Source organism: Anguilla anguilla, chromosome 3 (genome assembly GCF_013347855.1).
Source record: "Anguilla anguilla isolate fAngAng1 chromosome 3, fAngAng1.pri, whole genome shotgun sequence".
Lineage (NCBI taxonomy): Eukaryota > Metazoa > Chordata > Actinopteri > Anguilliformes > Anguillidae > Anguilla > Anguilla anguilla.
The window spans coordinates 67520547-67533155 of record NC_049203.1 but is presented as its reverse complement, the minus strand read 5'-3'; the positions used below and the strand labels follow the sequence as shown (position 1 = coordinate 67533155).

The following is a 12609-nucleotide window of genomic DNA, read 5'->3' as shown; positions in this document are numbered from 1 at the left end:
GGGAGGGTAATTTTGCTCGCATTGTGTGCGTTTCCAGGGTTGCTTTTCTCCCTGATTAAAGAAGTCTGGGCTCTCAGCCCCCCGGCGGGATGCCGGAATCAGTGGAACCGAACTGATTGCTCTTAATTGGGAGTGATTTTTGGGACTCGCCAGATGTTAATTAGTTAATTATTCAAATGGGCCAGTGGCGCAGATCCCTGCAGGGGACTCAGGGGGGCTGTGGAGTGTGCAGCCGGCGTCTGATTGGGCGGAGGCTCCGTCTCCGTTTGAAGCCTCGCGGGGAAGCCCGTTGTTTTTCCGCGCCGTTTGCGAACACCGCCCCCTGGTGGACGGGGGTGTGTTTATCGGGCCGCGGGGACGCTACAGGCTCTGGGGAATGGCGAGCGAACGAGCAGGAAAGACCGACTGATAAACGCGGAAGCGATGGCGTCTCGGCTGGGCTCTTCTCCGCAGCCGGCAGGCCGTGGTTTATCCGCCGCACTTCGCCGTGACCAGAAACCGAACCGAAAAATAGATAAAAACAATGCCTTTTTGGGGCCTGGAGTGTAGAGTGCACGCTGTTTCCCTTCACCTGTTCGCACACCTGACTGCAAAGCCCCGAGGAGTGGAGTTTCAGGAAACAGACATTAAGATTTTAAGCGTCCTGCGATGGTCTGGAGTTACACTGAAGCGTTCCTTCCTCAGGTTAAAAAAAAAAGTAAAAAATGTTCATGAATCAAAAAGTGGGTTATTACTTCATTGCCCGTATCAAGCGGTCTACCAGCGGAGGTACCTGCTGAGGAAATGGAACAAGGTATGTATTGAAATGGTACAGCTGATTATAATTTTTTTTTTTCTTCACAATGGAAAATTGATTAAACCAGGACAGCCAAAAAAAAAAAAGTAGTCTTCTCTTTGATGACATCCCTCAGAATGAGAACGACGCCTCCGGCACTAAAAAGGGGTTATGGTTTCCCTGGAGACCGTCTCCAGGTAATTGCAGAAAGGGGAGGAGGGATTGGGGTGGGTTGGGGGGGGGGGGGGGGGGGGGGGGGGGGGGGGGGGGGGGGGGGGTTATACAAATGGAATATCCTCCTACCTCCTTAGGGGTCGGGCGCTAGAATTAATTTCTGTCTTGTTCCCAAAGTCTTGGCTCCGTTATTGTTAAGCGATTCATCCATCACCCACCAGGGTACGAGGTCCAAAAAGGTTAACAGTTGCTGATTCTCTCCGGGAGAAAATTGGCCGTGATATATCACGGGGGCTTAACAGAATTTAGCCCTGAATTAATGGCCTATATTTATCATACAAAAAAAAGGGGGGGGGGGGGTGGGGGGGGTGGGGGGGGTGGGGAGGGAAGGGGGGGGGTGTTAGATTGTGGGCAAGTTTCCTGTCGGCTTGCTTGAGTTCAGCCTGTGAATCTATATGCAAATGCGCGCATTGCAGTGGGTGTGGGATGGGTGTGCGGGTATCACCTGATACGGCTGGTCGGACTGCGAATGCAAACTGTAAAATCAGTGAATCGAGGACACGGGTCCGCTCTCAAAGGCTACCGGGTTTATGGTCCTGTGGGAAGGAATTAAATTAAATTAAATTTTTTGAACTTTTGAACGAAGTTGCATAGGACGAACGAAACGAAACAACGGTAAAGCGGGACACTTGTTGCCGCGGTTTCCGTGGTTGCCGCGGTGCGAATGCTCTTGTGCTGATTTCCTCTTTTGCCCGAAAAAGTTCTTATCCTCTTCCTCCTCGCCTGTTGATCCGCCGAGAGTCGACTTGGGCAACTTATCAAAAAATTGGTCGATGAAAGGAAATGAGAGCGGCCCGTTCTTCACTCCCTAATTACTTAGATAACGAGTTCAAGCTATTAGCCTATTGTAATAATTTAATTTTGGGGGGGGGGGATTGGTGTAAAAAAAAAAAAAAAAAAAAACTCAAGGCAATTAAAAATAAATGGGAAAACTCAGCATATTGCTGCTGTGGCATTGTTGGGGTGGGGAGGGGGAGGGGGGTGTGGGAGATTTGGGGGTAGGGGGGGTGGGGGTGTTGGAGTTTGGCCTTTGGCTGCGTACGTGGTGGAGGTTGAAACCTTTTAATGTTGGAATTAGCGCCTCGCGCTGCGCTCCTGAAGAGGTGCCTGCCCCTGCTTGCGAGGAAGAGGTGCGCACGCCGCAGTGAATATAATACAGGCTAATTAGTCTTAACCCCCCAAAAGCAGGTAATTAGTGGGATCAGTGTAATTAGTCTCGAACTTTTAACTTTCCCCGCAATCCCTCCGTTCCATGCCTCCACCACCTCCCGTCCTTATTTGCTTTAAATTTTTTTCTATCCATTTCTTCCACTCGTACTCTCCCCTCGATGCTATCTGCCCCCCCCCCCCACCCCCACCCCCACCCCCACCCCCACCCCCTTTCCCGAAAGCTTCCCTTTGAGTCATGGAGAAATCCAGCTTTGTGGGCCACCCTGTTCCATCAGAGTTTTGCGGTCTGAAGTTTTGAGCCCCTGCTGTTAAGTGCTGCCCTCTGGTGGAGAGTAGAGTATCCGCAGCCCGCGGGACCGTCGCAGAGGGCGTGGCGTGATGAGGTCGGTCATTTACCCTCCGCGCGGTGCGTATCTTCGCCGGATCTCCACGGCGAACGGTTGCCGGGCGACGACCCGGTATCCGTCCGCAGTCACCAGATCCGGGACCTGACTCCGCAGCTTCCTGTGTTCATTACCCAGAGGAAGCGAGCAGTGGACACAAGAAAACGAGAGCGAGTCTTTCAAAAATCAACCGTTTTTTTAAGATCAGGTCGTTTTTGATTTTTTTAACGTTCCCAAACAGGCGCGTGTGCCGCTTCCTGCGCGAGCGTTCCTTTCCCAAATTCGGTTCCGCCCCGCCCAGTGCCACCCCTTTTTTAAATCCGCACGGTAAACAGTGACAGTCCGACCAGACGACCTGAAAAGAGAGAGAGACTGTGTGTGTAACAGCGCCGAGTATCTGGGGGTTTAAAAAAAAAACAAAATCCCCGTCGCGCGAGATATAGCCTGTCAAGGGTAAGCAGCGTAAGCACGTAAAAAAAAGTTACGGTAGGAAAGAAGCCCAGCTACTGCTGTTGGAGGGCGTCGGGCTGATATCCCCGTTGGTTACGTAGGGGGGGGGGGCGGGGGGTGGGAGTGGTCTGTACGTGAACGGTTTAGGCCGAACCGAAACGTTTCGTCCTCGGCTCGCCCAAAGGTTTGTGCTCCAGTCGCAGCCGGTGGGCGGTCCCTGAGTGGGCTCCGCCCCTGCCTCCTGCGTCCACGCCCCCCTCTCTCTCTGGGGGGGGGGGGGGGTCCCTACGACGTGGTCTGGCCGTTCAGGCACTCCCTGCGTAGGCACTGCGCCGGCTTCCACCAGTCCCCCGTGTGGCAGCGGCAGATGGTGCAGTCGTCCACCTTCACCTCGATGCCCGCCGGGATGATCGTGGTGCCCGCGGCAAAACAGTTCGGCCCTGAGAGGGGGGGAGGGAGGGAGAGAGGGAGAGAGAGAGGGAGGGGGGGGAGAGCGAGAGGGGGGATAGAGGGAGATAGGAAGTGAAGGAGTGGGGAGAGAGAGAGAGTAAAGGAGTGGGAGAGAGAGGGAGATAGGGAGTGAAGGAGTGGGGAGAGAGAGAGGGAGAGAGGGAGTAAAGGAGTGGGAGAGAGAGGGAGATAGGGAGTGAAGGAGTGGGGGAGAGAGATGGGGGAGAGAGGGAAATCGGGAGTGAAGGAGTGGGGGGGAGATGGAGGGAGAGAGGGAGATTGGGAGTGAAGGAATGTGGGAGAGAGATGGCGGGAGAGAGCAAGATTGGGAGTGGGGAGAGAGACGGAGGGAGAGAGAGGGGGAGTGGAGGAGAGGAAGTGAGATGAGGCGGAGATTGAGAACGATGGGTGTGAGCAGACAGGAGGAAATGAGGAAGAGAAAGAAGAGAGCGAAATGCAGTGGAGGGGAAAGGAGAGATAAACAGTGGAGAGGGGGAGGGAGAGCGAGAGAGAGAGAAGAAGAAAGAGAACACTGTATCAGAACAAGTTCTAATGTGGTCATTTTGGGGTTTCATTGTGACTCTGAGGGAGACCTGGGGAATTTCAGGACAGAACAAGCTTTCATTTCAGCTCTCCAGCACAGACAGGGAACATCACGAGGCGCTTTGAGGACAAGAAGAGAGGTAATTTTCCTGGGGACAGAGGGAGGGTAATTCATTGTGTTGTATTGCCAAGGGAAATGATGATGCCCATTTCCTCCTGAGAAGCAGAAATTACACTGTCTGCTGAGCAGCTGCGCTTGTCCTCAGGTACTCCGCCTTTCCCGTCTTCAAGAAGAGCCACCTGAGCCTTCTGAGCTCCGATCTAATCTGAGGTCCTCCTCACGCCGCGCGTAGCATTATCACCGATCCCGCTACAGGAACCCGGCACTGATACAGTGCCAATCACTGGGCCACTGAGACCAGCGGCACTCAACTCCGGTCCTGGAGGGAGCGGGTCCGCGTGCTGGTTTTTGTTCCAACCGAGTACCGTAAGTTTTAGTTTTCTAACAGCTGTCTGCATAAACTTTGCCGGTTCATTCCTGTACTTGAGCAAGGTAAAAAATCTGTAGGAGCCTCCTGGTTGGTCTGCGGTTGTAGCTGGTGCCTATACACACATCAGATCAAGACATGACTGAGATAATTAAGAGCAGAATTTGGCACAAAAATCCTGAAATGGAGCAGCCCGTGTTGTGCACCCCTTCATAAATATATTACAGATGATTTTCATATAAAATCACAATCACAGTTGCACCACAGCTATATGGTATATGGCTTCAGTGTCAGTGCTACATGAATACATTGGATTGTCAAAAATATATAAATTACTTAATTGTGCCCACCAATGACCCCCCCCCCCCCCCCCCTTCAAGACTGAGCACTGACAACAGGTCAGATATTAAGAAACGGTGGCAGATAGTGGATAGGATCCCCATCTTATGAAACGAGCATTAAACTTTCACTGTTTCTCTTAAAACACCTCATAAAACGCTCTCTCTGAAAGACGTGCTACCTGGAAAAGCTCAGCGCTTCCTGTTCTCGAGGGAATACCGAAAAAACTTTCTAGTGATGGAATCAAATAGCTCAGTCATAGGGGTCGACCGCATACGTTTGCCTTGGTCTCATGGAAAAAAATCTAAGAAAAAACCCGATTTTCTTCGCACACTTGTAGCCGATCTGGCTGCGGACCTACCGTGTGAACAAAAGCACAGCTTGTCAGTAATCCGTCGGCAATTTATTTACAAGCCGAAATGCTTTCGATTGCGTTCATTTTACTCGGAGTGTAGCGCGTGGTTATAAGATTTCCACTGGCTGCATCTGTTTGCTTACCGTGCGTCGATATTGAAATGGGGGGGGAAAACATCACTTACTGTCACAGACCATATAAAGTAATCTGAGTCGCTGAACGCTGAGAAGGCTTATTGTCATTAATAAGCGTTTGAGCTCTGCGCACTGAAAGCACATTGGCTGGGTGCCGAGGAGGTCTGGGTGGCCAAACGGATAGGAGTCCAAACGTGCAGAGTCCAGAGGTACGGGATCCGAGACCCGGTACCTCTCGCACCGGGTGCCGTGGGACCTGTACCCACCCGCCCGAATCGCAGTGCCGATTCTGAAACCCGTCCCTGGGCGTGGGTCCGATTCTGAACCACCAGGCCTTTTTTTAGGGGGGGCGTCCAGCGGAGTTTCCGCTGCTAGTTTCTCAGATAACGCTCTCCAGCAGCCTTGTGATTCCCCGTCTTTGTAGAGATCTCCCCCGGGCCCACCCCGCCCCCTGCACCGCCCCCGCCCCCTCGCGCCTGCCTCCGCCCCCCCCCCCCAGGCTCACTCCCCGCCTTCTCCAGACTCCCGGAACGGAACAAGCTCTCCCCCAGAGGGCCGTCACGAGGCCGGCGGGGTGTGACGGCGCCCCCTCCAGGGCACCGCGGGAACAGGGCGCACGCCGGAGCGGAAGGAGCCCTGCCGATGATTTCCTCTTTATCCGCCTCGCCCTCGCTTCGCTCCGCTTCCCGTCCGGGAACGTCCTCGGGGGGGGGGGGGGGGGGGAGGCTCGGGTCGACCGCCGCGCCCCTCGTCCCGCCCGCCCCGGCGCTGTCACGGCAACGAAAGCAGGGCGTCCGCGACGAGCTCGCCCCTCGGAACCCGGCGCGATTAAAAGCCCGTTGATTGGACCCCCGTGAGAGACGCTGCGAGGAGGAGTCGCCCGGCCCCGGTTCCCATCGATCCGCGGGACGCTCGGAAGAGGTTATAAATAAACCCCAGGGAGAGGTGGGGGGGGGAGTGGGGGGGTGGGGGAGGGGGTAAAGTCAGTGCCGCTGCCAAGTGCATTTGCTTGCTTATGGCCCCTTTGCATAAAGACACCTTGTGCCAGAGACGGCGGGGGGGGGGTGGGGGGAGGGGGGAGGGGGGGGGGGTTAACGATAAGACCTTCGCGTGCAGAGTAAAGAAGGTTTTTCATCACCAGGTCCACTCCGTATGGAGAACATACTGTATGCGCATGGGTGCGTTCCTGTGCGTGTCCACGCGCATGTCTGTGCGTCTGCGCCCTTTCCTGTTTCGGCGGTGGTAAATCCCTCTTAAAGCTCGGAGTTCCTGTCCTAAGCTGCCTCTCTGCAGGGGTAGATAAATTTTACTTGTCAACACCTTTTCGATTTTATACAGAAGCACATCTTCGAAAGCTCCCCTACCCCGAAACAATCAATGATGGTGTAGCTCCTGTGCGGCTAATGGGTAATATTTATGCTTCCACATATTTACATGAAACGGTCTGAAACGGAGAATAGTTTGTCAGACTGCACCTGAGCATTCTGACAATCCTAACACTGACTTCATCCTTAAGGAGCTGTTGGTGAAATATCAACTGTAATAACTGCATTGTTTCTCTGTAACAATTTAAATATATTTCGGCGGGAAAGTAGACGGTTGCTTGCTGAAAACGATGCGACGGCAGTGGAAGCAAGAACGTACAGTACAGTAGGCCTGTATGTGAGGTAGGCCTGCTGTGTAGCGTGATCTTCAAGGGGAGAGACAAGGTCAAATGCCCCTGTCTGAATCACACTGAAGGTATGTGTCTTCTGTCATTCATAAAAGTATCCCAGTTTACAACCATCATGGACAGGAGTATGTAGGCTACAGCAACTCCGGGAAACTGATCTGTTCTCGTCAGAAATCCATCATCTTTTTTTATTATTATGGACGAAAACGCCGTAGCTTTGAGCGTGACCCTGGGGAAACGTGTTGTTTTAGGACATCACCGTTGCTGCTTTGCTTGCTATTTTTGTTTAAGGAGGCTGGGGTGTTGTATTACTGGACAAAAGCGAATTTAAATAACATTTTCCCTTTTTCAACGCGTCTTAAGGGGGTTGCATTTCCAGCAGCCTTAGAGCTACAGTGTTTTTGTTTTCTTGTTGCTAAACTCACAGTTTTTTTTTCCTGATTCGGCAAACGGAATGACAAATTACTAAGCAGAACAACTATTAAATTATTGGCTCCGCTGAAAGAATCTCTGAGAATGTTCCATGCCGGAACATTCCGTGAATAGCAGCAATGGCATGACAACTTCACTATACACTGTGGCACACACAACTGGTGATTGGCTGGCAAATACAGTAGCATTTACTTTAGCAAATGCCAAATACTTTCATTCTGTGAATGGATTTCCTAAAGTAGACTGGCCTGCAGATTTGCACCCACTGTACACCAACACAGCCGCTTTTCCTACCGTAAATATTTTGCGTTGGCTGCTTTTTAGGAGTTTTAATTACTGCCCAAGCCCAATACTCATACTTTAAAGCATTTATTTCAAGTTAATGGACCTCGCTGCTGTCCGTAATTGGTGGAAGAAAAACTGCAGTGAAACTGTACAAGCGCTATACATATGAGCATTACAGTAGTGTGAAATGACTTAAGTGTAAGTTGTCTATGTGGAGGAAATGTAATCGCCTGACCCGAGCACTGTATGTTTAAGCCACACGGCCATCGTTAGACCAAAATGCTTGTGCTTTTTGTGAGGGAAACTCTGGAAAACAGAGCTGGCCCTGTTCACTTCCAGCCCTGGCCAGAGGCCGCTGGCAAGCAGGCCTCACAGCTGTGTGAGTCTGAGCACCAGAAGGACGGTGGGTTTGAGAGAAGAAACTGCCCGACTCCCGCAGTTCTCACCGCGTGCGCCTCGTGGCCATCGCGTTTTCAACAGTGAACCCGTACGTCAAATCAAATCAATATTTATTTCTATAGCGCATTTCACAAACAGTGACAAAAGTCACAATACGCTTCACAGACAACCCAGGCCCCTAGACCCCCACAGGAGCAAGCCTAAAGCCACAGTGGTAGCAGATGGGGAAGAGACCTCGGAAGGACCCAGGCTCAAGGGGGAGAAACCCATCCTCCTCTGGTCGGCTCAGGGTGTAGATTGGTGACCAACATGGACAGTCAGTCAGTATTCACGATCAAATCAGTGGCAATCAAATATGTAACCACAAAAATATAACCACACGTGAACATATAATCACGCAGTTTAGAATAGAAGATTTAATATTCCAAGACATCACCGGGAGTGCAGATCTGTCCTGCCGATGTTTAGACGTCCTAGCCCTTTGTATCCAGAGGGTTGCGCCCGGAGCGCGGCGGTGTGTAGGCTACACTCCTGATCGCGATGATTTTCCGGCTGGAGAGCGGAATTCAGCTGAGTACTTCGGCAGATTGTGGCGTTGGGGGGGGGGGGGGGGGGCCGTATCTGTCACCGCGTCCCGTCTGACCGGGCTAGCGGTTTCCTCAGAGTCCGCAGATGAGGGCAGTGCTTTTCGGGCAGGGGGCGGGGGTGGGTAGCAGTGGGGGGGGGGGGTTCACAAGATGCCCTAACGGCCTCCACTCCCACTGTTCTGGCCTCTTAAAATAGGGCAGCTGACGCTACGGGGTGGTTGGCGGGCGGGCGGGCGAGCGAGCGGGGGGTGAAGAGAGAAAAAGAAATGAGAATCTTGATCGGAGAAGTGGGAAAATGATAGTCGTGTTTTTCTTTTCATTTCTCGGCGGCTGTCATCGGGCTTGGCGCCGTGGGACTTGCTGGTGCCGAAATGAGTTTCTCGGAGAACGAAATGAAAAGAACAAGCGGGGATCGCTCGCTATTAAACATCGACTCTTTCTCTCTCTCCTTCTTTTTTTCCGGCTTTCAGCTCACCTGGCTCTTGGGCAGGCATTGTATTTTTCAACAGGCCTAGGAGGTGCAGTAACGGTCGCTGTTCTGTTGTTACAGAAGGTTTGAATAAGCCGCAGAAGCAGCCTTCGTAACTCGCAGTTTGTCCTCACTCTAAAGGAAGTGTCACTGCATTCAGAATTAGAGCGTTATGATGCGCCCGACTTCACACACTAAGCTTCGAAGCCTGAAAGCAGTGGTCCTAGCAAGAAGGCACTGTGCGAACTGGGACTTCATGTGTTCATGGCTATGAATAACTGCTGCACAATGAGTACTGTACCTTATCGGACCTGTGTTTTGTAGTATAGTTTCCAATTACCTTCGGTACACACTTATCGTACAGTACGTCGCTTTGGATAAAAGCGTCCGCCAAATAAATGCAATATAATGTAATCTAACCTGCAACGGCAGCTACTGTACCTTCGAATACTGTGGCAATTGCCCGCTTTCATTGTACAAAGCTGAAATGTCGTCATGCCAGTACTAGACTGGCTTTGTAGGGGTTTGGCAGTCTCCAGCACCCTGGAGACAGTCTCAGGACTAACATTGGCACGCTATTTATTTACCTTTATTTCACCGGGAGGGTCGTGTGAGAAATGAGAATGCATTATAATTTATGATGATAACCGGCTTTAAAAAGCAGAGAGGGATATGAATACAAATACAAATACCATCCCTTGTATTTATCCAAGTACCAGTACTCGTACCCAAGTACCCATAAAGGGGTGTGTTCATGGGGATTACGAAAAGCTCATTTGGGAACCGGACCAGGACACAAAGGTTTAAGCTTCTTCTTTTCAAGAGGTGCCATGGGATCACCGAATTTAAATTTGGGCAGTTAGTAAGTGCTCTTATCCTGAATAAGTGCTCTCATACTGGTTCGGGCAACCAAGAGAGCTGGTGCTAGGTTATCAGGGTCACAACTGATGGAAGTAGCCAATGCTTAATCTTACGAGATAAGATTAAGTAGGTGTAATAAGGGGGAAGGGGGAATGTAGGGTCGTTAAGAAGCAGAGATTAGAGGGTATAGTTTTAGATTTAGCAAAGCTGGGGCTATTACTTCCATTCAGAATGCTCAAGAGTTCAGCAATAGGTCATAAGGATCGATAAATAGGCTTGTGTTCAGTCCGTAGCAACAGGCAGACAGCGACTCCGTCATCCCGATTGCAGCAGGGAACTCACTACGTGGCCAATAGTATGTGGACACCTGACATCCAACATCTCATCCAAAATTATGGGCATTAATGTGGAGTTGGTCCACCCTTTGCTGCTATAAAATATCCTCTACTCTTCTGGGAAGACTTTATACTAGATTTTAGAGCACTGCTGCTGGAATTTTCTTCCGTTCAGCCAGAAGAGCATTAATGAAGTCGGCCACTGATTAGTCAATTGTGCCTTGCTTTCCTGTTGGCTTTCCAATTGATCCCAAAGGTGTTGGATGGGGTTGAGTTCAAGGCTCTGTGCAGGCCAGTTAAGTTCTTCCACACCGATCTCGACAAAACCATTTCTACATGTACCTCTCTGTATGCCTGGTGTCATTGTCATGCTTAAACAGGAAAGGGCCTTCCCCCTAATGTTGCCACAAAGCTGGAAGCACAGAATCGTCCAGAATGTCATTGCATTAAGGTTTGCCTTCACTGTAACTAAGGGGCCTAGCCCAAACCATGAAGAACAGCCCCAGACCAAGGGGTGTCCAGATACTTTTGGTCACATAGTGTACCTCTGGGGCAGCGGAGAAGAGAGAACTCTAGATCAGGAATAAATAAAAAAACGTCTATGGATAAAAAGCATCTGCTAAGAGGCACGAGGAAGAGGAAGAGACTGTATTGCGAGTGAGAGGCTGCCATCGCCGCTGTTCCATTGGCCAGGACTGGAGGCCTGTGTTTCATTCGAGCCGCGACGTACAGTCAGGGGAGGGAGAGGAGGAGAGGAGCAGCGCGTATTTCGTCTGGCCCGTGGACGAAGGCGAGCAGCAGCGTCTCTGCGCAAGGTGGTGAGGTGCCTGATGGGTAACGACCACAAGGCGTCGGGGGAACCGCGGTTTAACATGCCGACTGAGCGACGCGCGGCGTCTGCAGCGGTACCGTGTCCGCCATCGCCGCACGGGGACCCTTGACGGCTGGCGAGGCGATTTGCTGTTTTTTCGCCGGTTACCTGCCCATGGCAACCGTCGCCGAGTCGGACTTCCTTGTCATGATGCAGCCATAAGCACAACACACAGGGAAAAAGGGGCTTTTTCCCACAGTAACTGATAAGTTGTGCGCCTAGAGCCACGATAATTAATGTGTATTTCATTATTTTCAAGTCATATCGGGCAGGTTATGGTTCATGTTGTACAATGCTTTTGCTTTTTATATCCAAAGATCAATGAAAAGCAGACATACACTAATATGTCAAGCGACTGACAGGTTGTCAAAATCAACTACAGTTAACATCAGATTATTTTAGCAACCCTTGACCCTCACTGTCCTTCTCCAGCGAGATAAAAAAAAAAGGCGCGGTTGTCTACGGCTGCTTCAGCACGTCCACCGGAGTCGCAGAACCACCGAAGCGCGCGATTGGCTAGGCTTGGCCCGGGCCTGCGTGCTGACCCTGCACTGTTCCGTTTCCCCAAATCTGTCCAATGGGCATTGGAATTCTATAATTCTAATCGCGCGATTGGCTCACGCTGCCAAGGCCATCGGGAGCGATGGGGGACAGGGGACTCCCAGGAGTCCAATTTACCATTCCGGATGACCTCAATCAATTAGTTCTGTTTATTCTGCGGGCACTCCAGTCATAAATAAGGACACCGATCGTCATTATGGTAAATGGACAAACCCAGCGCCCCCCAGGCAATGCCTAAACAAACTTGGGGGAGTGGTGGTTTCAATCCTATGTGTGTCCATGTCTGAGGGAAGCATTGATGTACTGTGAATGACGGAGTGATGTAGCGTATCCTCGTGAGCGTAGTTTCGAGAGAATTACAGTGCAGTCCATATTCTCCATAACGGTATTTGGAGCGTGACACCGTTTTTGTTGTTGTTGTTGTTTTGTTCCTGTACTCCAGGGGATGATGTATAAAAAGGGTTGCAATTTCCTATGTGGTTCACCCGATACAGATGTAAATGCCATAAACATAAAAATGGCATTCTGCTCGTCAACACTAATTTCAAATGTGCCAGTGTACAGAGCCAATATAACCACTGTATCGCTATCCAAATACCTAAGAATAGAGATCTTTGAAACAACTATTATGATATTAGACCCATTTTATTCGGGTCAGATTTTAAATCGGCTCGTTATTCTGAAAGCAAGTTCTTATACTGTCTGTTACAGGGGGATTAGGTAGTGATTTGGAGGCCGTGTTGCTTGTATAATGAATGTAATTTACCTTTATCCATTCAGCACTGCAACTGTGGGCTGGGCTGCCAGTCAAAAACT

At 50.9% G+C, this 12609-nt stretch overlaps 1 protein-coding gene across 1 annotated transcript in view; it reads right to left on the bottom strand.

Moving 5' to 3' along the window:
• Positions 1-2787: 2787 nt before the first annotated feature.
• Positions 2788-12609, bottom strand: part of vwc2l (von Willebrand factor C domain containing 2 like) — a 32668-nt gene continuing 22846 nt past the window's right edge. The window contains exon 4 of the mRNA XM_035411084.1: positions 2788-3452. Coding sequence (XP_035266975.1) covers positions 3298-3452 — 155 coding nt within the window. The 3' untranslated portion in view covers positions 2788-3297. The remainder of the gene's footprint in view (positions 3453-12609) is intronic.